This window comes from Onychostruthus taczanowskii, unplaced genomic scaffold (assembly GCF_017590055.1).
Source record: "Onychostruthus taczanowskii isolate IOZ18803 unplaced genomic scaffold, ASM1759005v1 scaffold21, whole genome shotgun sequence".
Taxonomy (NCBI): domain Eukaryota; kingdom Metazoa; phylum Chordata; class Aves; order Passeriformes; family Passeridae; genus Onychostruthus; species Onychostruthus taczanowskii.
Genome location: NW_024499351.1, coordinates 7,107,900 through 7,135,877, shown reverse-complemented (window position 1 = coordinate 7,135,877; position 27,978 = coordinate 7,107,900). Strand labels below are relative to the sequence as shown.

The 27,978-nt window shown below is 36.5% G+C and overlaps 1 protein-coding gene across 5 annotated transcripts in view; it reads right to left on the bottom strand.

The window, feature by feature from the left end:
* STRN (striatin) overlaps positions 1–27,978 on the bottom strand; it is a 69,170-nt gene that overhangs the window by 32,246 nt on the left and 8,946 nt on the right. For all 5 annotated transcript variants that reach the window (XM_041404223.1, XM_041404224.1, XM_041404225.1 and 2 more), the window contains exons 2-6: positions 23,931–24,034; positions 16,684–16,757; positions 13,543–13,621; positions 11,501–11,665; positions 55–190 (exon numbers count right to left, since the gene is read on the bottom strand). In XM_041404223.1, coding sequence (XP_041260157.1) covers positions 55–190; positions 11,501–11,665; positions 13,543–13,621; positions 16,684–16,757; positions 23,931–24,034 — 558 coding nt within the window. The remainder of the gene's footprint in view (positions 1–54; positions 191–11,500; positions 11,666–13,542; positions 13,622–16,683; positions 16,758–23,930; positions 24,035–27,978) is intronic.

Sequence of the window (27,978 nt, the reverse complement as noted above, 5' to 3'; positions counted from 1 at the left end):
TTAATCTCACTTTTTCTGTTCTTCGTAACTTTTTCAATTATTTTTTCCACTCACTGTTGCAGTATCAATGATTGTTTTCTCTCTTCCTTCAATATCTTCTTCATCTTCCTCATCACTAAAGTCTGCAGCTGCATTTTCAAGAAACTTGAACGTCTCTAGCAGAGAGGCAGAGTCAGTCAATTCAGGTTTCCTAAACAACAACAACAATCACCATCATGAGAGAAAAGAAATCCCAATGAAGTCTCTTTTGCAATTACTAAGCTTTCTGCATTATTACGTCCAACAATATATAAGACTAAAATAAGCCTACAAGTAAAAACGGACTGTTAACAGCTAAAAATTCTTGTGGCTAAAGAATCAAACAATAGACATAAAGTGTATTATTAGAGCCAACAATTATTCTTAGTATGGCTGCCATTACTAGGACAGAGACTTTTTTATTCAAAAAGCATTTTAAAGCAACATTCATCTGACACATGCCCAAAATAACATCAATACTGCTATGCCATTACTGAAAGCCTCAGCAACAAGACATGAGCCACAGCTACCAAGCTGGGCTCCCACATGTACATCAGGGTACAGGAAAACTTTGCTACTGCTAGCTGATGTTCCTCATCTTGCTGGGAAACACCAAACTCTAGATCTATCATTCAATAGCTTTTAAGATATCATAAATATGCCACTATAAAAGAATATAATGGGAAAATATAATTGAAGACTAAATAATATTTAAATTTACATTAAACAAATAAGTAAATGGATGAAGATTGGGTAAGATTATGACTGTGCTGGCCGGAATTTAGGCAGTGCCTCAGAACAGGAAGCATAAGCATTGTTATATTAACAACCGAAGAGGAAGAATCCAAGAAACAGGACTGTAACAATTACTAAAACTCTGACAAAAGTACAGATAAAGCAGTCCTAAAATTATCAACAGGATCTGTATTTTCTACGGAGAAGATGCACTTCTCCATCAACCCCTGAAAAAACAGTGAACAAAATTCATTCATTTTGAATTGTTACAATTCCTTCCAGTAAAATCTGGTACATTCTTTAGATGGCTTTGAAGCAGTGAAGACAAGCTTTATTGTTTTCTTACCTTTTATCAGTAGACAGTTTTTCATAGTTCATCACTAAATGCACGTCATCTTGATTCTCACAACCACTGAAACAGCAGAAGTCTCCCCCTCTCTGTTTTCAGAATTGTAGCTCTAAATTGTCTTATGTAGTCACCCTTAGTACCAGCAAGTGCCCTGCTTCTGCTAACCTTTTCCAAAGGTTCAATCAGCTAACACACCTCTACAGTAAGGCCTTGTAATCCCCCTCAGTGTGAACACCTGATCAGCCATCCATCACCCACTTACTCCAGTGTTTCGTCACAACTCTTTCCAAAGGGCTATCACAGGAAGCATCCAAGGGCAAAAGCTCTGATGTGCAATAAGGCATGATAAGCAGCACACTTCCTTCTTTGCAAAGTCTCTGCTCAAGCAGTTCTATACTTACATGACAACAATCAGCAGTAGTGGCTTCTCCATAGCCCCAGTATATCTGTATTTCATTAAGACAGTTTGCCACTCCACTTTTTTTTCATTTACTCACCATTATCGCCCAAAAATACCAAGAGATTTCACTTGCCATTAGAAATTCTGCATACACAGCAGCCTTGTAATATATATATCTCAATTTACATTATGTTTTCATGGTCACTGTTTTTTCCAAGAACATTCCTTCCACTTCTCTAGATCTTAACTTAGATCTAAGAACAATCTTAAGCATGTTTCAAATTTGCCCTGCTTCCAGCAGTGTTGTGACCCTCGTTTCTATGACAAACCTGAAACCACGGTAATATTTTTATTTTTCCTTAAGTAATCAAACTACTTTGGCAACCTGTAACACCTCATGAATCTGTACTAATAATGTACGTTTTCACAGAAATCCTATGGTATGGTTGCCTTGCTGTTTCCAACATAAAAATCGTGGTAAGACAACACTTATAATGTGCTTCATTTGACTAACTTCTTGACTTCCAGCAAATTCTGAGAGTCTGTGTCTACTTTTATTTGACTAAATCATCCAACCACAGCTATTTCTGGGTTTTTTTTCCTCTGCATTTCACCATGTAACAATTTGCCATGTAAAAACACTATGGATGATACCTATAATAGCAATTATCAGACATACTCCAGGTAAACAGCAATATATGAACTAATACCAAACATGGAATATAAATTTTTAATTAAGAGACCTTACTATTAAGAAACAGATATCCTTCTACAGGTCCAAGTATTTGCAGTAAATCATACCAGACTTGGCTCTGTACTCATTTGCTCTTAAACCTGGCTCTCTCACACTGAAGTTCAAAGTGACTATCAAAAGAGGTTGTTTTTTTGTTTTTTTTTTTTATTAACTGCTCTGATTTAAAATATTCTACTAATTATTACACATTTTAGTGGGCTAGATAGATAGATAGAAGGATATATATATATATATATATATACACATAATAATGTATCTGCATTTACATGGGGAGCAGGAGTAAATGGCCATCTCAAGCACTGGGAAACATGGTAGCTAATTTATCATGTATTTCAAAACTCCTGCACAGTACAGAAATGTACAGTCAGCATAGTGCCACAGAAGATTATTTGTGCTAAGACAAAACTTCCAAGAAAGAATTCTTAAAAACCAAAAAGGAAAACAGAAGAGAGAATATTTAAACTACCCAAGGGTTCTACAGGAAGATAGTTTCAAGCTGACAGACAGGCTGATTTCCTATACTGGACCCCAATAAACTTTAGCAGTCAAATCAAAGGTGATTTAATAATTTGAGGTATTTGTCATCCTTTAGCAGCATATTAACATAATGTATTTTGGATAATGCTGTCAGCATGAATACTTTGGAAGAACATAAAATGTACTGAAGAAAAACGTCTGGCCTTAGCTAATTTACGCTATGTACTTTGATGGATATTTCAAGCTTGCTTGCTTCATTAATTTTCCTTTTTTTTCCCATTTTTTCTCCTAGGGGGTCATTCACAAGCAACTCAAAAAAGTACAAGGGTCAAAAATATATTCAGAGATGGAGTAGTAAAATAAATAACTTCAAATTCCATTTTCGAAAAAGAAACACAAATTGACATGTCCAGGGCTTTTATAGCTTCAAATATTTTTTTAAAAAAATCAGTGGGTGAAAACAATAGAATCAAGCTCCAAAAGTGGGGACTGATACAAACTGTGGTCTTACAAGCACAAGTGAGGCAAGGTTCAGGACCCATTGCAAATAAAGAGAGACCAAAAACCCTAAAAAGGTCTCAACAAGGACAATTCGTCTTTTCTGGACTGTCCTGTATCACAACATATTTAACGAAGAACATAATTTTCAAAGTGCAAGAACTTTGGTGCAGCTTTTTCCTTCCTCCCCAGCCATACTGTCTAAAGAAAACCAGCTGGGGAAGAATGAACCAGCAGGAGAAGCTATGGAACCTGCCAAAGCAGAAAGCACAGAGCAGCCAAACTGTGGCAAGGCCTTCCTCAACCTGTGCTCCTCAGCTGCTTGTTCTGAATCTCTTTCCCACTGCTCCTTCCTCAGCTGGACTCTGTAAGAGCACTCTTGCATGCTTTTCTCTCCAGCACCTTTGTCTTTCCTTGAAGGTCTCATCCCAGGTGACTGAGCACTTCCTAACCAACCAACCCAACAAAATAATTGAAACAGTATTGTATCTTCTATCATTAACTATACTGTTAACTCTGTCCATTACATCCTCCTTTCCAGTAGCCTCATCCAAGTAGACAGGCAATTCTTTGGGGCAGGATATTACCCTGCCACTCCTGCCTACCCACAATTAGGTAGAACAGGACTAACAGCTTCTTGTGAGCATAACAATAAGTACTGCCAGAAGGTAACTGTAGCTGGACTAATGCTGCTGGGTTTTCCATCTTACTACAACAGCTGGGCAGTGCACAGATTTTGTGAATATCACTCTTGAAACAGGGAACTTCTGATTCCCAAAGATAAGAAATGTTTTCCTGTTTAAAACATAAAATTCTTGTTACAAATGGGATGGTAACTGAAGTACTTATGTCCCTTAAAGCAACATGAAACTGAAATCACATGAGTATTTTCCTCCTCAGGAGAAGCTGACAAAATTCTGAGCAGTTGTGATGGCTGTGAAAATCTGATCCCAATTTGTATTTTACAGGCTGTTCAATTATCCAGATTTGTGTTAACCCCTTGGCCTCTTTAAGACAAAAAATAATAATAACTTCCCATGAAATAAAAAAAATATGATTTGTGGATATTCAACATATACTATTTAAATACAGCAAGCCTGGCTTTGCTGGGCTCTGCAGGCAATAACCACAACTCTTCATTTTCTGCCCAACAGTAACAGGACTTGAGACACTATTTTGTGTAAAAACCCAGTTGGTTCTGACACTGAAATATTACCAGCTTTAAAAAAATGTATAGTACCATATACATGTTCAGTATATTCACTCTGAACGTACCTGCTCTCAACATTTAATATTCATTATCTTAACACAAATGCTGTTCCTTAGTGAGCGAAATGCAGAAGCCATAACCTACAGGCAAGGTGAAGTTCTTTTGTGGAAACTAAAACAGCATGCTGATGATACCTTTCCAGCTCCCAGCCTGATCCAGAACATTTCAAACCACAAAGTCAAGTTTAACTTAGACTAAAGTCACATTATAGACATGTATTTTCTTTGTAACTAACACACTCTATATTGCTATCATTACCTTCTCCTTTGCTGATAATAACCTGGAAAGTCTGTGGTCATGTCCAGGGAGAGTCTCAAACTTCTCCCATGAACTGTCCAACCACAAGGCCATTAACTGCCTCAGTCCTACTCACAAGCCTCAAAGGAAAGAGTACAAGCCTTTTTTGTTTGTTTCTTTTATCCAAGACATACACAAGTTATCTTAAATAAAACCAGGATTTTATTGATAAATTCAGAAGCAGGAAGAAATACCACAATAAAGTTAAATAAATACAAGTTCAGCTTAAGCTGAGAAATGTTCCTGGGAGCTTGTACAGATGGAAAGAACCTGTTGTGACCCAGGATTCAGAGCTGTTCTACCATACTCTTTCTTGTGCCATATTCTTTGGTTCAGTTTCCTACTACTATCAAAACAGCTACTGTATAGTCTTCATAAGTTTTATTAATTCCCCACAGAATTTAGTTATCACATTAAAACAGTCTTTTCAATGTGGCCAGTTAAATTCTATCAAACTGTACTCATTAAATAAATGCATGCAAATTCAATGAGGAGTGTTTTTAAAAACAGTTCATTAGATGTTCAACACTGTAAAATCTTTCATAATGCAGCATAGAAAATATCAAAGTATTTTATAAAACTACAGAACAGTTAAAATCATCAACATTTACACACAATGAACACAGGCCAGGCTAACAGTCTGTCACAACCTTTGAAATCTCCTATGAAGTCACACCACACAATGGAAGAACTAGTGCAATATGTATTACAACTGGTAAGCAACACTTACAAAATGGTTTGCACATAAATTGGAATCGCAAAGGAATGACATTTAAAAAGCAAGGACCACTTCTCTTGCCAAATCTGGTCAGCTAACTATAATATAATATCAAACAATTAAGCTTTATAAAGAATAAAAAACCCTAATATTTGAGGTACCAGAGTAACTCTTGTAAGTTATTTCGCCATTCACCTCCCCTCTCTTTGCTTCTCTCTCTCTCCAACTGCACAATTCTGTCTCTTTCTCCCCATTCTTTCTGTACAATGAGTCTTATGTGACATTTCCAAGAAGCATCTCTCAAACTCTTAAGCCACAGAATGATGCATATTAAATGCATGGTCCATTTGTACTTCTTTCTTCACAAAAAAACCCCAATTCATCTACTTTTTTTTTCTGCTTTAGTGCATCTGTTCTAAGTGTCCAGGCCTGGCCTAAATCAGGTACCTCTGAAATGCCTGTTAGGTCACTGCAAGATGGAGGCAGGGAGAAACAGAAAAAAGGTGAAAAAAAATCCAAAATCTATTTGCTTTATTCCCTTTACTTTTCTTTTTGCAATTCAACATCTAAATGCATACTATTTTGGAAATCTTTCTTATGACAGCTATTACCTGAGGTTTATAAATTCAGTGGTATTTTCCCAAATAAACCATTTTATAAGCTAGCCAACAAACAACATTCATCAGCCAGTATGCAGCATTTTCATTACTTGGGCAAGTGTTAATAGGATTTAGAGATGCAAAAGAGTTATTAAGGTCTTCTGGCATACAAAGACGTTCATTCACTGAAGTGTCAGTTGGAATGACTTGATGTATATCAGAAAGATCAAGTTTTCAAAATTTTTAATTTCTGAAACGGTCTTTAGATTTGCTCTCAAATGCTGAGGTTTGATGCCATTTTGCTCAAGTAAAGTATAGGCAGTGGAAGCCCCTGGCAGTTCAATAAGAAAAGTAAAGGCAGCAGGGAAGTTTAGAGAGAGACTGATACATCACTCAGGACCATTTTTCTTTAAGAAGTTTCTATTGGCTATTTATAGTTTTAATCATCAAACCCTTAGCAAGAACTAATCTATACCATTTTTATATATAGACACTTGTATCTATATCATTTATATGCACATGTTTGGTATATCCTCATTCCCTTCCAGCTCTATTCCTTTATTATATTTGCTTCCACTCATACTAAATGGTAGTCAAATACACACCTTCAAGAAGGTAAACTAATTTGACTGTTTAGGTTTCACTCAGTAAGATAAAGCTACTAAAAATGAGGTAATAAATGAACAAAAGATACTTAAGTACTCTCGTGTTTTCAAGGCTACAAGCTACATTTGCAGGCAGCTTTCATTTTTGTTTCAGTTTGTTGGGGGAAAGCACTGCAAGTGCTTTCTCTCACTGCAAGTGTTAGGAATTTAAACCATTATTATGAGGTTATTATTTTAGTATCTATTTTTGAGTCCAGTCATGCCAAGTGGTACTTATCTGTTGTAATGCAAGTGAGCTGATTGAAGAAACTGAAAACTGATTCCCTTTTAAATTCCATGAAATAAGTGAAAACAGGTCTATATCTAGCTCACGTTATCATATTAACATTTCATTTATGGATTCAAAATCTTGCAGGGTGCATTCAAATCCACATGATGTCTTTCTTGAGTGCTAAAGTTTTCAAGAGGATCTGTACATCAGCAAATAAATAGGCAATATAAGAATACAAGTCTGGCCAAACATGCAGCAGCTAGTAACATAAAGTCTGAAGCTACTTCACCTAAGGATGAAAAGAAACTGATTTGGCTTAAAACAGAGACAGACAGTAGTGTGTTCATCACTGTACCAAAGGAAGGGGAACTTCTCTGATGTAACTGCAATAATTTAGGATATACAAAACTAAGCTGAGAAGTTATGAGGGACCAGACAGCAATTTTCTAAAATAATTAGAGCCTAGCAGAATTCAAGTTACATGCTGCAAATAAATATTATTGTATTCAGTATTTGCACTACATTACCCATCATATGCTTCTACATACCAAAGCAAACACCATCAGCTTCACAATAATCACCCCAAACATTCTCACTAGCCTTTCCCACAGAAAGGCTCAACTCAATGTTGGCAGCCCAAACACTGAGTGTCCAAACCTCGGCTGTTGAAATAGGTATAAAGGACAGACAACAATAAAACTCATATAATAGGCAAGTTCTGCTGTAGCAACTTAAAAATCTGTAAAAGCTGTAGTCAGCTGAACAGAGGAAAAACATCCTCCCTACCTACCATGAAGTATACACTTCACACATCCCCAAGGTCAGAGGAAAAATGCCAGGAATTATCTTTAAAACAATCAAATGCATTTAAAGATATCTAAAAATAAGCAAAGTGTGGGTTTCCACCGTGCTCAGAAGTACAGTCAGAGCAAGTCACAGAGGTATTTCTGAGGAAGGCTGAATAGCAGAAAAAAGCACTATGCACAGATGAATATACTTACACAAAAACTGTGCTAAAATCAGACTGTGTTAAGAAGTATATCAGCTCTTCCATTTTTTCCCTGGAATTTTTTGCAATACTCATTTATTTTGTGCTCCACCACTTTCATTTCACTAAGAAAGTATTGGTTGACTATCAAACAAATAATGAAAACATAAAGGAAGTTTGATTCCTATTGCCATTACCCCCTCTCTCCTCTCTAAGAGACAACCATATGGCAGCATAAAAGCATCAAATACCATCTCTTTCCTTTCTTTGGAATTTATCATACGAGTCTTCAGTTGTACAGAAGGCAGTGGATCCAATCTGTTCTTTCTGCAATTTACACTGCTATATGCAGAAATCTTTAAGGAAATTAAAAGCTAGTGTGCCTTCCATTTTTCTATTCTGGAAATGCATCATTAAATCCATACTCCTTCTGTTTTTCACAGTACCATTTTCTCTTCTATTGTACATTATCTTCATTTTTTCTATATCCACATTCTTCCCAAACTCCTACGATTTGTCTTTATCGTTTCCCATTCCCAAGGTTTCTCTTTACTCCAGTCCTATACTCCGCTTCTCACATTTTTCACTCCATGTAAACAGTTTTCTAAAACACAGACTTAAAATGCACAGCAGGGTGCATGTTATGCAGTTCTTCCAAGACCAAACAGATCAAAAATGCTATGAGCAGTCTTTTCTCACTTCAAAAGAGGTGTATTACTTGTTAGACTAACATCCATTTTCACGCATTACTTTCTGCCCATTGCTCTGCTCTTCAAATGTAACTTAAAACATCTTCAGGTTGACCAGTGTCCTCAGACTCGTGAGCAAATCTTTGACATCAGTGTTCATTATATGTTTGGAACAAGAAAATCTGCCAAACTGCATTGGCTTGAGCAGTTCACAGGCTTCTCTGCTGATAGCTAGCAAAGCCTTCTCCTATGAAGAGTTTCACTGTACCCATACTAGTTACCAAGAGTCTTCAGCCTGCATTTTAGTTTGCAGCTGTCCCAATGTCTCATGGTCCTGGCAGACACTCACATATGTCCTTAAACTTCCTGGAATTGCACTAAGGTTTTGTTTGGCTTCTTGTTCTTCCAAGTTCTCACCATAACTTTCCTCTTCTACCACTACCAAACTACAGACACTTGTTCACTGCACTCCTTCCAGCTGTAGAAGCCTGCTGCAGCCCAAATCCATTTTTCACTTTACATGCACACAAGGAATAACAAGAGGCTGCTAAAGGGAGTGCCAGTCCTTTTGCCCTCATAGTAAGCAGCCTGGTGAGGCTGCTTCCAAGGATGCACCTTCCTCAAGAAGCCAGAATTTAGCTGAGTCACCTGAATTTTTCCCAGTTCTGCTAACAAGGTAGGAAAGCATTGAATTAGGGTTTCAAACACTTACTAAAAATTTCAGTTGAGTTCAGGAGTAGCATCCTGAGTTCAGGAGCAAGACCTATGTATGTGCCTTAGACCTGTGTCATCTATTCAATGCTACACTTTTCAAAGAGAAGCTGTTCTATATAGGCTGAAGTCATGCTGGCATTACATGAGGGAGGTAACAGGTAAATATGAGCTTATTACTGATTTTGCATCTACCACAAAGCTGCACTTTGAAATCTCAGAGGTAAGTAATGATGCAGTTGGAAGAAGGTGAACAGTGCCAGACGTCACAGGAACAGTGAGGTAGCACAAGATGAAATAGCTGTTAAATAACAGGCAGTCTCTGCCAGGAAGCAAGGCACAGAATGCTTCCTAAAAGAAAAACTGAAAGCGGTGGTCTGCAAATGTGACTGAAGCACCCAGAAGAATCACAGCACTGAGAGGTAAGTCCTGTACTTAGATTGATCAAGGAATTCTAGTAAAATCCTGACTTTTTTCCTTCCAGTGAGGGAGATCTCAGTGGACATCCAGAAATTCAAATATCATGAAGACTGACATGACCATGTTGAACAAGAACCCTGGAAAATTTTTCCACTGTAAAGCCCTGGAGTCCCTTCTTGTTCATTATGTTGTCAAAACACTTCCCCAAGCTCTATAATGCAGTCTGCTATCTAAGGCATCACAAGCAAGAGCAGTTTTTCAAAGTGTACAGCCTGAGCAGCCTTGCACCTGACAAGCTGGTACAGCCACAATGGAAGGGAATTAATTTTTCTCCATCAGCGAATATCCTCAGCCACAGGGTAAACTACAAAGTGTTAAACCTAATTTCAGATCTATCCATAAACCAAGCAGATAGGAAAGAAATGAAAATATATCCGAAACTGCTATATCAAAACCACTGTCCCAGTATTTCACCCATCAACTAACTACCTTATACACATATCCACCTTCTTCAAAACTATATAAATACACATAAATAAATTTTGAAGTCTAAGAGGAGAAGCTTTATTTACACACTTCCCCTCCACCAGAAATCAAACCAGAACTGTTATTGCAAGCTATCAAGCATTCCTTGTTCTTCAAAACAAAGCTGCTGTACATAAACGACATGACTTGTCAACTACGTAGCAACACAATATATTTTAGTAGCTTACAGGTTTTCTCACACATTCAAGTTTTCCATCTCACAGCATTATATTTACATAACAATGAACTTCTGCCCTTATGTAACTTGTTGGCCTGAAGTTGCTGCAGCTACCAGGAGGGTATAATGAAATCCTACAAATGCTTTTTAGAAGACAGGATGCATATATAACAGTATTAGGTCTTAGGAAATAAAGGCCTTGAATTTTGCTCCGTGAATATAGAAAAGGAAAAAAGAGTGAGGATTTCCGAGGAAAGCTGTGCTACTACTAGAAATAGCTACCTCATCTATTGTTCCTACAATTCTGCATAATTTTCATTATTTTTCCAATTTTGCAACTACAGTATCTTAAACCAGAATGAACAGATTGTTTTTCTGAAGCCTTTAGAGTTAAGATTCACTTTTTTTTCTTTTTTAACTCTGCATGGAGTTAAACTCTTAAGTTTTAACATTACTTAAGAGACGTAAGAACAAGCTTTTATTGTCTTTGATGAACTTTCCATAGTATTAGAAATATTAAAACACAGAAATTAAGACCTTACACTTCAGTCACATTTACATATGTCTATGTATCAGTAGAAAACCAAAACTTTTAGGTTTCAGAATGTAATGAATGACTTTGTTTTTCAGATTTAGCAAAAAAATTTCTTCTCTTATATAGATTATCATGTCATAGTCAGCACAGACCAGAACAGCAAAGAGTAAAGTATCCAGAAATACAAACAAACCATTAACTTGAAACAACACTGACTTCTAAACACCTAACAATCATATCTCAAAAGAGGCTTAATTTGACTTAGTGTTGTCATCCAACTGGAAAAAAAAAGTTATGGTGCTTTCAACATGTGAATCTGAAGAAATACTTCCATACTTACTGCTTAATATAATAAAATTAGTTAGAATTGCTCTAATCTCAAACTAGGAAAAAATCCTGAAATCTTCTCAGTAAACAAAAATGCATTTATGCAGAATTATAACAAAGTCATCTTGATGCTTACCCGATCATTGCGTTTTCTTTAATCTGGCCCTCTGTGCCATTTACCATTGGCTCTTGATTTCTGTTTTCTTTGTCTGAAGCATCACTTGAGAGGCCCAACAAAGCTCGTACTCGTTTTGATTTCACATCCAATATCGTGTCGGTGTAGCCCACTTCTTGTAGATACCTGAAGGAAGAGAACTCATGCTAATCTCCTCTGCACATGTCACTTCTGCAAAACATGAAATTCCTCCCTGAACTTCTCCCTGAACTCATCCTCAATCCCTTAGCTTAGCAACTGATTGATCTTCTCCCTGAACTCATCCTCAATCCCTTAGCTTAGCAAACTATGGTGCTGAGCTAGTGAAACATGCTTGTAAATCATCCTGTACCAGCTGCAGAGGGATCGCCTCTTGCAGTACCAGCCTGTACAGTCACTGAGAAAAAAAAAAATCAGAGAGCCTAGCAGTCAGAGGTTATACAATACGTTATTCATTCATTTACTAAAATGGACGGAAAAGCACTTTCAATTAAAATATTTACAACTGCTTTATAAAAATCACCACAGTTGCATGCACAAGCATGGTCATTTTATTCTTTGACACATGGGAACCAGACAAAAGAAGCAGCAGATATGTTCCTTATGTAAACATTATCAGAAGCCTAGAAAATGGAATAAAAACTAAATTCTTTAGCTGTGGCTATTGGTAAGAGTTGTTATCTATGATGGACTAGGATTAATAAAATCTGTCTTGCCTTTCCTTTATTCTGCAATAGATTGAAAAAATTTGTCTTCCACGTAAAGACTGAACAGCAAAAACCCTTGTATGAAATCCCCACAAAGCTCAAAGTTGGCTCTGTAGGTTTAAAGTTGTCTCTTTCACCAATATACCATGTTGCCCTTGAGAGAAACAGGAGGGAAATAATGATTTTACAAAGAAAAAGCAAAAATTGGTTTGCATCCTTCCCTCTAGAACATGGAGTTAATAGCAGTGAATTGATTAAATTGTCAATATTCTAGACAACTCTAAAGAAGGGAAATGCTATTTTACAGTGACAGCTGCTACAAATCAGGGACGTGCATTTCTCCTGCAAGAACATTCTCCTGTGGTTATTTAACAACATCATTCACATAACCACATTAGGAGAGAAATACCGATTGCTGGCTATAGAAAAAACAAACAAGTCACCTATGCAAAACAGAGTCTGTCAGTAATATGCACTCTATATTCAGCAATGTGTCACTCTTGCATGAACTGCACTGAGACAGAATGACTCGTCTTCAAAATCACTGATCCAAGTCAAAACCACTCTAGTTACATTTATTCAACATGCAGGCAAAGATTTGAGCTCTTGCAAAAGAGAAGCCTGTACCAGCCATCCAGCAAATTTAACTTTTGTACAATTCCTTGGAAAAAGGTCTTTCAGTGTAAGTTCCAGACCATCCTTACTGTCTTAGTCCTCTCTCATTTAATCCTCTGTAACACACTAAATATCACGGCAATTAATTTAGTTACTATGATCACAATTCAAAAACTAATTTAGATTAAGAGACTTTTGTTTCATTGACATGAACAAAGAATTAGAAAATGTCTAGTCTAACCTTCCGGATGTTAGTCTTTTCTGCAACTTAAGCAAGCCAAAATAAAATTTTTCCTTCTCCAGCTGTTTTTATTTTACGCAGTTCTTAGCAGAATTGCTTGTGTCTTTTGCTTTTTAATTGCAAAGTGTCATGACCCACTGTTCTCCCAAGCAGACTGGCTTATTATACTCCATGAAAGAAAAATAAATGAGATCAGGTGTTTGTGACTTGACAACGTTTCTCATCTGAAGTTATGAAATATTACATTTTTTCAAAACCCAAGGAAAAGTAGTGCAGAAGCTCAATGAACTTCATGGGGAGACACAGGGATGGGCATAGGGGACATGGGGGAACGTCACCACACACACTAACTTTTCTTTCAGTAAAACATAACTGAAAAAAAATCAATACCATCACCATCATATTTCATTAGCAGATGCTTTCTTTGCACTCAGTATTTGAGTCCTTTTTTCAACACTTACTGTCTTAAGAGCTGTCGTCCTTGTTTCCATATTAGCTGGCTGTTCTGTTGTGGCTGAATCTCTGTCTCATTCCCTTCATCTGAAAAAGATTATTTAATTACATTTTTTTCCTGCTCTTTTATTTGCATAAAACATGCCCATCCACTTGAAATGACAAATGTGATCTGTCTTAAAATTATTAGGAATGGTTTAATACCAAAAGTCAAAGTGCAAATAATGAAGGGAGAAAAAAAAATGCACACAGCACAGAATTGTAGTACTATATACACACAGACATTTCCAGGTACATCCTACTCTGTAAGAGCAAGTTCCACTAGTCCTAACTCCTAAACAGTCCTACTCTATGAGAGCAAGTTCCTAACTCCTTTAGGGGCACATAATGACAGTCAGTCTGCAGTCCAATTTTTGCTTTGGCCTTCCAAGATAATTGCTCACATTAAGTCTGAATACAAATATCTTTAACTGCTAACTGCAGCACAATATTTGTTTACAACGTCCCAATTTCCTTAATATTTGACAGTACAACATAAATCAACAGATCAACTTATATCAGTTTAATCCTTATTTGTATTCGTTTTGTAGAAACAAACAAATAAACAATAGGGATTATTTTTTAACCTGAAAAGTTGTTGAAAAATTTTCAGCACATTTTCCCCAACCACAAATTTGTAACCAAATGTTACTACTCTGGGAAAAGCTACCAAAAAAAAAAAAAAAATCATGCGGTTATTCTCTTAAGAAAACTACCAGAATGCTGGCAACCAACAGCTACATGTTTATTCCATATATAGCTTCACAGCACATGATGGTGGGTTTTTCCTCTCCTCAAGGAGATGCATATGCTTCCCAAGATAAAAGATCTTGGTTTATTATCTATGAAAGACTCTACAAAACTTTAAAATCTTGTGGTCCAAACACTGAAGGATAAACAAACTTCCTGTGTAAACAAGACTTAAGAACCAGAAAAACCTGTGGTATACTCCTATGAGTAATGTGATATGTGACATGGAAAAGCTATTATTTTCATCAGGAAGTAATTTACATTTCAACAACTCAATACTACACAAAAAAGCCCCACAAACAACCCAAAGAAGCTATCAAATACTAATCAGAATTCACAAGGAGAGACATAAGAATTTTAGACATCTCATACTCACAAATCTATTTAATAGCATCCACAGGAAATAACCAAATGCATAATCATTTTCCAATGACAACTGGACACAGCTGGATCCAATGCACAGCTACCAAAGCTCAGTCTATAATTATTAAAACATGACTGAGGTAAATCTGCCTGAAAATTCCTTTTGAAAGCAAAACCTGTTCTTCTAAAGGCACTGTTAAGTATATCCAGAGGCAAGAATTCTCTTGTGCTTAGTCTCCTCAAAAGTGATGACTGCTAGCAGTAGCAGTGGTTTACAGATAAGAGAGACTTGCATTATGAGGAAATTATAGCAGAAGATATAGTATATATAGTATAAATAGATAAACTGTATAAATAATTTTATTTTTAAAGTATCTCTTTACCAGGAGATTGAAATATTTCTCCTAAAATTGTGTTACAGACTCACCAAGAGATCATAAAGAAAACAACAAGGACCCATGTGGAAGAACTACTTCCAACATTTCGACTTTTTTTCATGACTGGGCAGGAAAAACAGGGACAGGGCGAGGGGAACATATGGACACACAACTTAAGTATCTAGCAAAGACAACTTCAAAATAGCATTAGAACAAAGTTTCTATTTTAAGTCATCAGTCCAGATTTGATACAGAACAAAAATACACATTTCTGATAGCTACGTATAGAATACAATGGGATAAATGAGGATAATGGAACTTTAACTAAAGTATTTCCACAATGTTGACTTTGCAGAATTAATGCACAGTCTAGACTCTGCTGGACAAGCCAGACCTCGCACTACACTCCTCAGCTGGAAACTGGAGCAACATGCTGTAGCTGCATCCTGAGAAATTACAAAAAAAGTCGTGGCTGTCTAGGGCTGTGGTATGATCAGGACAAAGTTTTCTAAAGGTCCAGATGCAGATTGAGATCTTCCACTTAGTAGCACCATATTCAGTATTTCTCCAGTTATGGAAATAACGCTGATAATTGCATGAAATAAAATTTCTAAAAAACTCATTAAAACTTGGACAAGAAAAGTCTGGTGTAAAGCTCTGCTAGTTAGTGTGGGGTTGGATTTTTTGTTTGTTTGGGGGTCTTTTAATGACCTTCTAAACCCAATGAGGTAAGAAATCACCATGACAGTAAGCCAGACCATCCCCTCCATAAACGAAGTGACAGAGATGACATTTGCAGACATTCTATGCTCTGCCTTTACATACAGGTGGTTCCAATTTTGTTGTAGTAGAAGCATCAGGAGACTGAGACACAAAAACATTACCTATTTTTTCAATGCCTTGACCATTAGACAGATCTCTGTATCTCTTTTTTATACTGTTTTTCCCCAGAGGAAAGGATAGGGAGATAAAGGAAGAAAAGGAAGTAACTTAAATTCTTAATTTCCCCAATTCAGTGCTTAGATCTATTTGTGTGAAGTAGGAGATGAAAACAAATCAGCTTTCCAGAGACCAAGGCAAAAAACTGAAATTAGCTAAATGCATCTCCAATGATAATTTGAATTCTGCAGAGAAATCTCCCATTCAAAAACTCTCACTTATGTCTAAAATGCACTCTAATTATTTTTTTCCTGGAATACCACTGAGGTAATTGAACAAAAAAATTATGAACTATGTACTTCATTCAGAAGAATTATCCAGAGATACATGGATTCTATTGCAGTGAATCCAGTATCATCCTGTTCTAAAATATATATATACATCACTAAGGGACAGAAAAACTACTCTCTCCAAGAGCAGTCTGCTCATTCAGGTTTGGATTTTTTTTTAAATCTAAACTAACTTGATTTATTAATAGACACTTAGAGCACTAGGATATATTTTTAATCATACAAGAGTAAAATATAGGCTTTAATAATTATCTCTATTCTCACTGATCCATTAAGATACTTATTTTATCAATACTATCAATTCAGCATTTGCTGAACATAACGTAACAGCTTAAAATAAAACACTTAAGCTTTTATGCCAGTAATAAACTCACCCTCATTACATTCTTACCAGAATCATAGTTTGGTGGCTTCATATCTCCCTGATTCAATTCTGTGCCATATTTTAATTTGTGGTATTTAGCCCTGCAAGGAAACCAAACAAAAAAAAAAACTTAAATCTATTAGTACATTTAAAGGATATCTCTAAACACATAGATGTCACCTGTTTTCAGTTGAAAAGCCACTCCTTTCCTCTAGGCTGGGAGCAAAGCAAACCAAGTAATTTTACCATGACTTCAGACAGGTAATTTTATTGAAATATTTTTTTCCAAAGGTTACATGTAATTGCATAGTGAATACTGAGGCAACACACAGAGCAGTTGACTGCAGATTTTACAAAATGTTCTTGCTACAGAAAAGGTTCCTTCCTTGTGGACAGAAGCAACTCTTGCTTCCCTGCCCAACCCCCCAGTCTTTTCCTTTCCAATGTTTATGAAACATTTTTACTACCCATGTCAGTTCACTGCCATCTACTTCGTATCTCGTATTGTCACTCCATTAAGCAAACTTTAGCTTTATTCTCCAAAATGCTGTGCTCTCCAACAGCAGCAGGCCCTCACCTAGAACTATTCTAAATAAAACTTAGCAATGACAGCTCACCCACACCGCTTTCTCTCAAAGCTGCTAGGTCTGCCACTTGACCAAGTGCAAAAATGGAGACTTTCTTCCAAAAATATTTAGCTTTCAGAAGGTCTAATGTAATAAGCCCCAAAAAGCATGCTATACAATGAACAAGAGTAGCTACCCAAAAAAATGGATATGCTTTTTAATTTGAGAGGCTTCATCCTAAAGACTCAGTATGTACAGACTTTGAAATACACATAACACCACAGTACTACAGTATTACACATGCAGATGTAAGTTATTCAAGACTCATTACAGGAGTCTTATAACACTGCGACAGAGAAATGAGGCAAAGTGAGCCTTTACTAGTTTTGCAATCTGTTCCCTCCTTCTCTGACACTCACCATAACTTTTCAAGTACAAAATTGCAAGTTTTATACATTCACAACTGGGTAGCAGAGTGGCACTTACACCAGTTCCTACCCTAAACAAAAGGCTGAGAACTCGGGAAATGCTGGGACAATCAAACAGCACACACATACACACAGTTCAAATGCAAATGTACAAAGTGAAGCACAGGGCAGCAAGAAAAAGGCTGAAAAAGACAAAAAAAAATAAACCTCTCATATGCAGCAACATGAAAAGGAGTTTCATTAGTTCCACTAGGCACAAGGGAGTTCTACTTAAAATATGTTTTAAAAAAATTTAATGGGTTTAACACTTTGTAATTGTATGAGGCAAGTTTTCACTAAAATCACATGACCATATCAAGAATGGCTGCAGAAAATGTTTTCAAGTTACCTGCACCTCTAGATTGCTTCTTAAACATCATTATATTACTGTTTCCTTTTGCCTTTTCCTATTTCATCAAGAAAGCCCGTTACTTCTAACAAAACAGTGCTGAAGAGTGCTTCGTAGTTCTCACGTTTCAATTTCAACAGTAATAGCTTCCTACTAATCCAGCTACATTTTAATTATAATAAACATTTAAATCTGACTGAGAAAGGTAAGTGAAGAGTGAAGAAGTGCCTCTCACGCATAGCAACATCGACAGATGAAGGAACTAACTCTCAAGAGCCAGAGCACTAAGCTCTAACTCAACTGAGCAGCAATCAACAAGAAAAGGAGAAAGGATGTGCTTGAAATGTATTAAAAGCAATAGATGGAAGTTAAACATTTTGGTCAGTACAGAAAAGAATAACCGAGAATAGAACAAAATCAAAGCTGAACGCTCAAACAAAATATTTATCTTTCCTTTTCCAACTATCAATTTCTTACATGTTACTCTGATAAAACAACTGCATTTTATTATTGTTAACTATTGATGCTATTCCCCTACCACCACAAACAAAAAGCAATGATTAATCAGGAATTAAGAAATCCTCCACTCTGTCACCAACTTTAAACAGTACAAATTTTTATGCAGTCATGAAATCAAGAGACCTTAATATGTAATCTATTTTGATCTGACTTATCAGAAGTGAAAAAATATTAATACTCTGCTCTAATCTGGATTACTGACATACGTTGTGTTCTACTTCATTCCTTCAAAGAATTCAGGGAGACGTTAGTTTTGCAGCAGTCAACATTTACTTTTAGTTCATGGCTTTTATACAAAGTTCCACTATGCTCCATGCGTTCACTAATTTTCTTATCAAGTTTTGTTAATCATTTCCAGCATAAGTAAAATGTTTGCTAGGTTCACTGAAAGGATCATTCTTTGGACCTTTCCTGTTCCTCAATCTCATGTTCTCCAAAATCCATCTTTCAAAGATTCAGACTGCAGTTTTTTAAACTTCTCAGTATACTTATTTCCATCTCCTAAATCCATGTTTGCTCACTTTTTAATTCATTTCCCTCTTAAATAAAAATAGTCTTTTTTCTTACTCAAGTTTTCTCCACTCATCAAAAGCATTATAAAATCATTTCACCAAAATGAGATTACTCATTCTAAATCCATTTTAAACTGTTAATAACCAGGATTTTGTAACTGGCTCCACCTCACAACGCAACAGCTTTTAAAGCCTTTGTTGTTATCCTTTACCTCAAGAGGATAATGTAGATTACATGGTCTTGCATACCACTGGCCCTTTAAATTTATTTTAGGGCCAAGCTGCACTAAGATTTCATCTTTTAGAGGATCTAACTTTCTATATTGCAGGCAGAGACCAGTAGCACTACAGAAAAGACAAAAGAACCATGTTCTAATGAACAGGCAACTGATGAGATGAAAAGCCCCAAAAAATAATCCTTATTTTCAATATTGCTGGAAAAGTTAAAAACAAAGTTATAGAGCTCTGACTGCACAAAACAATAAAAAACCCCCGATGCTATAATCAAACCTGAATTAAATTCAATTGGTATAAATTCAGGTCTCTGAGCAGGACAAAGACTTGAAACAGAAACATGAGTATCATGCCAGAGTATGTGACACACTGAACTCATCTTCAATTGTGGTCAGCTTCTAAAGTTCAGAAAAATATTTTAAAAAACTCCCATAAAATCAATATAGACCACTAATAGGTCATCTATGAAATATCTTCTACAATTCTTCAGGCAGTATAAGATTTATTATTAGACACTTTTTTATGATACAGCCGAAAATGTCACAGGTATGAAAGATAAACAATCTTTTTCTAAAGTGCACTAAAAAAGGGCTAAACGCCATGATTCAGACTCCAGGACTAGAGGGGAGTCTTGACCCTTCAGCTACATGTATTGCAATCAAAGGGTATGAAACTTTTCACAAAATAACCTTTAATTCTTTTCTACACAAATTCAAAATATCACTTATTCCATTAGCACATTTTAATTTATTCTGTTTTTGCAATGACAGAATATCTCCTGCCCACCTATAATGCTTAATTTTTTTCACTTTTGCAGAAATCACAGGGCCTGCTTATTAACAGCTTTAAAAAGGCCTTCTGCAGCTCACCTTGAACTCCAGCTGACACATCCCAGTAGTGTGATACTACCATCACAAGAAAGAGATAAAGTATATTTTGCGTTAAAAAAGCATAAAGAAAATGAAAGTTTCTTCAACCTTTTTACCATCTGGTCAAAAAAAAGACAGAGGTTTGAAAAAGGAGAGAAAAAGAAACAAAGATTTATTATCTGAAACTTGTCCAACTTCAATGTACCTTCCACGTCTGAAAATTACATATGAATTATTAACAGCATGCAGAGCTAGAAAAATTACTTGAAAATGACTACCTGAAGGATACAACTTAATAGAAGGTGTTTTCTATCTGGTGTTTTTTCTATTCTTCCCTGTATTGAAAGAAAGCTATTTTAGCACTGTGAAACTATGTTTCTAGGTAGATACCCTTACTCAGGTAAGTATGAATATTACCACTGCTGTGGCTTCTGCCCTTCATTACACAATTCTCCTCTTTTGCTTAGCAGTATTTTCACTAAACTATGTGTCTTCTATTTAGTGCTAGGAAACATTCAACATGGCTGCCACACAAGAATTGCTTAAGAAAATGCTAAAAGCCTTCATCCGCATTTCCTAAAACTGAGTGCAGTGAAACTTTTCTGAATACTTCACACAGAAACAAATTTGATTCCAGTCAAAAAAAGCCACTATTTCTTGGAAATATCTGTCGCCAGACCTGAAGCATCTGATCCAGCTGTGCTGAGGGAGCCTGCCAAAACATCCGTAGAAGATCTGGGAGCTGCCGCCAAATCAAGAGACATAAACAAGAACGACTGCCAGGAACAGCACGGCGAGATATTCTACCCAGGGGAGAAGGCGCCAGCCTTACACTGATCAGACACACCAGTGCAGAAAACAACACAAAATTAAATCAAATAGAGACATGGCTCAGGAGTCCAGTTCTTTGGTTGAAATATGTTAAGACAGGAAGTGAGCTAGACTAGCCGAAACAGGACATGTACTTGAAAGAAACAGTACTACGTTTCAGCTAGCTCCTGAAAATCCAAAGGCACCAACGCAATTTACTGGTGGTGGAGCAAGTATTGATAAAGTCATAAAAAGTAACCCTCAACTCTGAACAGCCTCACACTGCAATCTACTGGATGCTGGCAAAACTACATCAAAACCGCTAGTGAAAAATGCTAGCACTTAACTACACACTAGCTCCTTCTAAGCTCCTCGCTATTTTGCCTACTAAGACTCTTCAGCAGAAATAATCTGGCCTGCTATACACACAGATAACCTCACAATTACTGACAAAACGACCAAACATTAAACTAAATTTGCCAGAAAAACACGACAATCAGTAGTAAAACTTATCTTCTACCTTACCCACACTAAAATGACATGACATGAAATAGTGAACAACAGTGGTCCCAAAGTTGTTAATTTATACTAAAATTTGAAACTATTTGGTTGATAAAAGAAATGCAGAGCAGCCACTATAAATAACAGCAGCTCATAGAAGCATGTACCTGAGAAAACAATGTTTCTCATTTATTTTTCATGGTTTCCTGAGGGCATTGTGAACATGGAGTATTCTGGTCCACAATTTCATATTGTGTTCTGTTACTCACAATTTATTTCGTCCAGCTGAGAAAGATCTGAAATGCTACACAGCCAGAGCAGGAACTAAGGAATACGGGAATGAATCCCTTCCCCCTCACTGTGCACCAACCTTTCCCAAACTTGATAGGAATGTCTTCCTCCTACTTTGTAGGGTCTCATTTTCCAGCTCTAAGAACCCAATGGAAAATGCCAGCATCCTGACTACTGCCTGCCCGGGCTGACAGCTGATTTAGGAAAATGCTGGGAAAGAGAGCAGTGCTTCCAAGCTCAGTATGTTGCCGTTCTTTGAAGCATCAAGCAAGAACACTTGCTGGGAGATAATTCCAGCAGAAATACAAGACTATTTCTTTAGAAACCGGCAAATAAAACTGCTGTTTAAAACTACAAACTCCTAAATAGCTGTCACCAGCACACACACCAGCCACAAGCATCACATCTGCTTAGAGAACCACTGCACACCCGCACTGGAACTGTCACACTGGATCAGATCAGCCGACTGTAGCCTACTGACCTGAGTAACCAAGGCTAATGCCACACACTGCAGAAAAACACACAACATAAAATATACAGATGCAAAAACTGTAGTAAGAAGCCATCAAGTGTTTTTTCCTAATCTTGACAGGGACTGCTGCATTAAGTTTTAAATTTCATAACTTAGGTGGATTTTACACGATAAAACCAAGGGACATTTTCACCATCCATATGGAAGTTTGATTTTTGGTTTTTTAATGTTACAAAGTTTCTCTGACAGTACACAAAAATGTATTTACATAGTTTGATGATTTTAAATTGCTAACTTCTGTGGGTTATGAACATGAAGAGTTAGAGATACTTTTATGTAACCAGGAATAGCTCCATCAGTTTTGAAATACAAGAAGTCTTCACAGAATATACATATATATATGTATATATATACACATATATATAACTTAGACTATATTTTTGTCTGAACCAATGACACTAAGCTCTGTAATTATGCTTCAAATGCAAGCCTTTCCACAGCCATAAGCTTCAAACTCCATTATGCATACATTTTGTAATTTTCTGTGCTCTTTGCTGTAATATCAGTACTATAACGAGGCCTGGGCAAAAAGAGTATCTACCTTAAGGATTCCACCAAGAACTCCCCAAAGCAGAAGAAAATACACTGGAGTCCTGGGGCTAGTGGCTTAACTGGTTATTACCAGAAAGAGACAAACTGGATGGTAGAAGACACATCCTGTGCTAAAGTAGCCTATATAAGATGAGCAAATCTGAATGCAATATAAGAATGTAACTACTGGTGTCCTTTTAAAATTATCTACCAGTGATATTCTGTTCTTCATTTGCATGTATGTGTATTTTAAATCTTATTTCTACTAAACAAACTATTTCAGAAGCTTATTTTATTAAAGAAAAGCAGGAATTATCTGATAGGAAAATGATAAGGTAATGTAAACAATGACTGCTTTGCAGAGTACCATAAATATACTCTTTATTCAAGAATTTTAAAAGACACTTCACTAATTAAAAGAATTTAAACTAAACTTGGCCTGAAATAAATCAATTGAACAGAGAGATTTCAGAAAACATGATAAAAAACAACTTGCTTGCCTCAAAGGTTAGAATAACAGGAAAGTATACATAAGAATAAAATGGTAAACTTAGGACTTGTACTAAAATGTCCATGAACAAAGAAATACACATTGATTAACTGGTAAACATAAACATTTCTTCAATCACACAATTAACCTCCAGAAGATATTCTTATAGAATCTCTCATACTGAAAAGAGTAAAAACTTAGCAAGATTAAAAACTAGTAATTATTACACTGAAGACAGTTATACAAGATTTCAGTTGATTCAGTATTAATAAACAAAGTTATTACTTGGAATAAAATGAAAATACACTGTAATTCTGGAGTATAATCTATACAGTTCAGTGGAATTTTACCAAGGGAAAGCATTCATTATTGATCAGCTATGGGTTTTGTTAGTATGTTTTTCAAGCCATATTATTTTAGCTATTGTTCTTATCATAATGCAGACATTTAGAGTAGTGGTTTTATTTAGTACAGTAAAATTTGCCAATCTGAGAACTGAGTAGAGACAAAAAAATATTTATTGGTTTTGCCAAATACAAAGGCAAAAACAAAGCTTCTGTCTTCAGTATTTCTTCACACATACTCATCACAAAAGCAGCATACCTTTCCTGTTTGAGCGCATATTCCAGCATTTTGATTCTTCGCACTAGATCCTTCTTCAGATTTTCCTGTCCTTTCCTTTCACCTTGAAGGAAGGCAATCTGGGCCTGCAAAAGCAAGTGTTCAATTTATTATCTCCTTGCTCAAAATTATTCAGCTTACTTCTTAAGTGTGTGTGTGTGTCTTCCGAAGTTAATTTAATATTCATTTGTAGAGTTCAAAAGGAGTTGGCTTACTATGCTTCATAAACATTAAACACAAAAACCACTGCATAGATAAGCCTTCTAAACAGCATGCTCACTACAGATCCAAAAAAAAAAAAAAGGAAAGAAAAAGATAAGAAACAAAGCATTTTTGGTTTGTTTGACAGGGTTTGTTTTCTCTCTTGGATTCAATAAGGATAAGGAATGGATAAAATAAGCATACAAAAAGCCTTCAGCAGATAAAAGTATTTAGCAACAATAAGCAAGAGAAGATGATAAAGTATTTCTGCTCACTAACTGAAGTAGTGCATATTTAGGGTATAATTCTATAGACACATGTCAGATACATGACATTAGTAAAAAAACCTGATGTAAACTATGTTCAGCTAAAATAAGAACAAAAAAATAAAACCCTGTTTGTAATACAGGGTTAAGTGTTAATTATGATACTTACTAAAATAGGTTAAGGAAAGCTCTCCAGAAATACTGTAATTAAGAGAGGAAGAAAAGGGAAAACAGGGAAAGGTATTTTGGTGAGGGAGACAAGGAGAGAAATGGTACATAAGTAAGAGTAAAGTAGAAAATAGACAGCTAACCTCTATCAACTTCCAGCACAAGCATTTAGCTGCCTGTGAAAAATCTCCTTTAAATAGAAAATCATGACAAACACAAGATATTAATTCCTAATCATAAAGGAAGAACTACCTGCTTTTCTACCTAATGCTCAAATCAAGAGGCAAGTTCTTATGCTTGCTCAACTCACAAATACACTTTTAGGCAAAAATACCTACAGGCAGTCACCACTTCATGCCTCAGCCTCATCTGCCATTTCCAGGATCAGAAGCTTTCTGCACCTCTACAGCTACGTCTCCACACATCTCATCTGTCTCTTGAGAAGCACAGACGGGATAAATGGCAACTGGTCTACACCATCAGCTGTGGAGCATGACAACCTATAACCCTTTCATTTAAATAAATGCCCAGGAAAGTCAGGGATTAAAACTGAGCAGGAATATCCTATCCTCACCTGTTAAAACCTTGCAAGCAGTCCCCAGATATTTTAGTTAATGGAGATAGTTGCTTCCAAAGAATCAGACTGCAGATTTTTACCCCAAGGTGAGAAAAAAACAGAGTCTCTAAATGTCATTTTCTCTCCAGCAACCATAAAGGGAAGGCACATAACTAACTCAGTTGAATTTTGGTGACCAGGCAAGATGAATCGTACACCAAAAGCACATTTGCTGGTGGCCAGCAATAGCAGCTGCTCTAAAATATCACACCAGCTGACATAATATTATTGCTCAAGTACAGTCAGTAAATAGCTTGACAGGCACCTGAAGGCTCCTTAACTGCCAGTCACCAACTAGACCAGCCAGTTTATGACAAGAGAAAAACACTGGCTGCTCTCCAACGAAGTCACTCTTCTCCTTCTACAGGGGAAATATATTTGAATTAAAAAAAAAAAAAAAGTCAGCTCAATCAAAAGAAAGATCTCTCACTCTGGCATCAACTAGAATTGAATTCTAATGTCAATTTTATGCTCAGGTTTAAAGAAAGGCACAGGAGAAACAAATGCTGATGCTGGAGTCAGCATTTCCTACCCCGAGGAATGTAACTGAGCGAGAAGCATCTCAGCTCAACAAGGTCAGCATCCCTCCCAAGAGGAGCACCTCAGGCACATATAACTTAGTTTGCAGTAACTGTACAGACACACAGATTCTCACTCCCTATCTCCACACAGGCCCAGCAGAACTGAACACACACTCTTCTCGTCAAAAGGGAGAGAACACCAAAACGAAATTTTAAAAACAGAAATCATGGTGTAAATATGTATTTGGCTGGAATGAAGAACATCATCCAACGCCATCAGGACACAAGCTGAAGCGATCTTTATTATGTGACCTGCTGTCTCCAAGCAATTTCTAGCCAAGAATGAACTGACTGAACACGCTGGAATGAACCATTTTTACCCAGAAGGCTGGCAAACAACGCAGCTCACGCGCTGCTACACTACAAAGGTCAAAGCAGCATTACTGTGCTAACAGTTGAGGCTAAAGTAATCTTCCACTGGTAACAGCCTAAACTAAATCAAAAAATGTAACTTCTCAGTAGTTTTAACAGCTTCCTTTTGTAAGATGGAAAGACATAAATGGATATGATTGAGAATTATCATACGACACCTCTTATATGGACATCTTCTGTTGTCAGTAATACCTCCACAATGATGTCTTAGAACTTTCCTTTCTCCTGGATTTTCAAGAAATACTTGTGTTTCTTAATTAAAATGCATGCAGCAACAACAGACAAATCTCCAGCCCTACACAAGCTTATTGCTAGGATCCTTCAAGGTTAATAAATATATAATTTACAGATAGGAAGTTTTACTGGTGCTTCCAGAAACTGAGAATAATTTTGCTCTCTCCTTGGAGGCTGCATGGTTTCTAGCATATTTTGTTCATTCTTTCCTTCACAGTAGCATCCTTATGCCTAATACTCACTATTTTTGAAGAATTCTGGCTCTGGAAATAAGAATACTTACATTTGGTCATTTTTATAGCATAGAGAAATAGTCCCTCTCTCTTCCACAAGATGTTAGCAACCTTTATCCCTCATTTATACATGTACTGAGTAATTATGATTATGTCAGCCTCAGCAGACAATAAAAATCAGTTAGACATGTAAGCTTAAATGTTATTTGAGAAATTATGATATTCAGGTTTGCTTATATTGTACATAAGGACAATATTAAAATAATAACTGAAATTTTATATTAACAATAGTATACTAACAGTTCATATGTCTTAAGCAGATTTCATTCTTTAACATTTCATTCTTTTGGCAATTCACAGAAAATATGCAAAGGAACCTAAATGTTCATACCATAAAACAAACACTTTGCAGATAAATGTAAATTGAATAAACAAGTACAATGGGTTCAAATATCTAAAACGACAAATTATGGCATGAAGCAGGATTTTCGCAGTCTCTAGAACAATACAGTGGCAACCGCAGGATCACTATTTCCAATTAAAATACATAGACAACACCTGTCTAAATGTCTGTGCAAACATTTAACGTGCAGGAGGGCTGGGTTGAAACATGATGAAAATTGTAACTGAACTGCACAACTACAGTTTTCTTATGCTTCAGGCATAAATGACAGAATTTTACCAATAGACTGAGACTCCATAGGTGACTTCCCACGGCTGCAGCTTTAACTCAAGTCAAATCTGCAGCCTGAGCTACACCTGAGGGAGTAGAGGAGCAAAGGAGTTTCCCTTCCGCTTTGAGCTATCTGCAACACTGTTCTACACTGGTGTTTTGGCCACTCCTGGGAAAGTTTGCCAAAAATTTCAAGAATTCGCAAATATTCCCAACGAACAGGTTCTGCGACAACTGACCTTCTAGGTAATAAGGTTAAAATGCATCAAGTTGTAAGCCAGTCTTTGCAAACCTCAAAATCGCCTATGGGGATCACGCAAAACCTCATATTGTTCCTTGCCTCATGGGTGGGGCACATCGTCTCCATAAAGCACCCGGCCCCGCTGGCTCCACAGCAAGAATCAAGGCAGGACCCGCCTCGAGTTTATTCCAGGCTAAGTGCTACAAGTTACTGTATTCCAACTCAACTGCGAAATTAAGATCAAGAGAGAAGGAGAAAACAAAACAAAACAAACAAAAAAACCAAAGTCAAACCAAACAAAAATAGCTGCCACAAAACCAGAGAACACTGGAAAAAGACATGCCTGGAACACTCTATTTCAGCTGCAATTGTTGAACCCAGTATTTTTTTTTCACTTCATCTCACAGAATTTGTTTGTATGACCAACTGCAACATAACCTAGAAG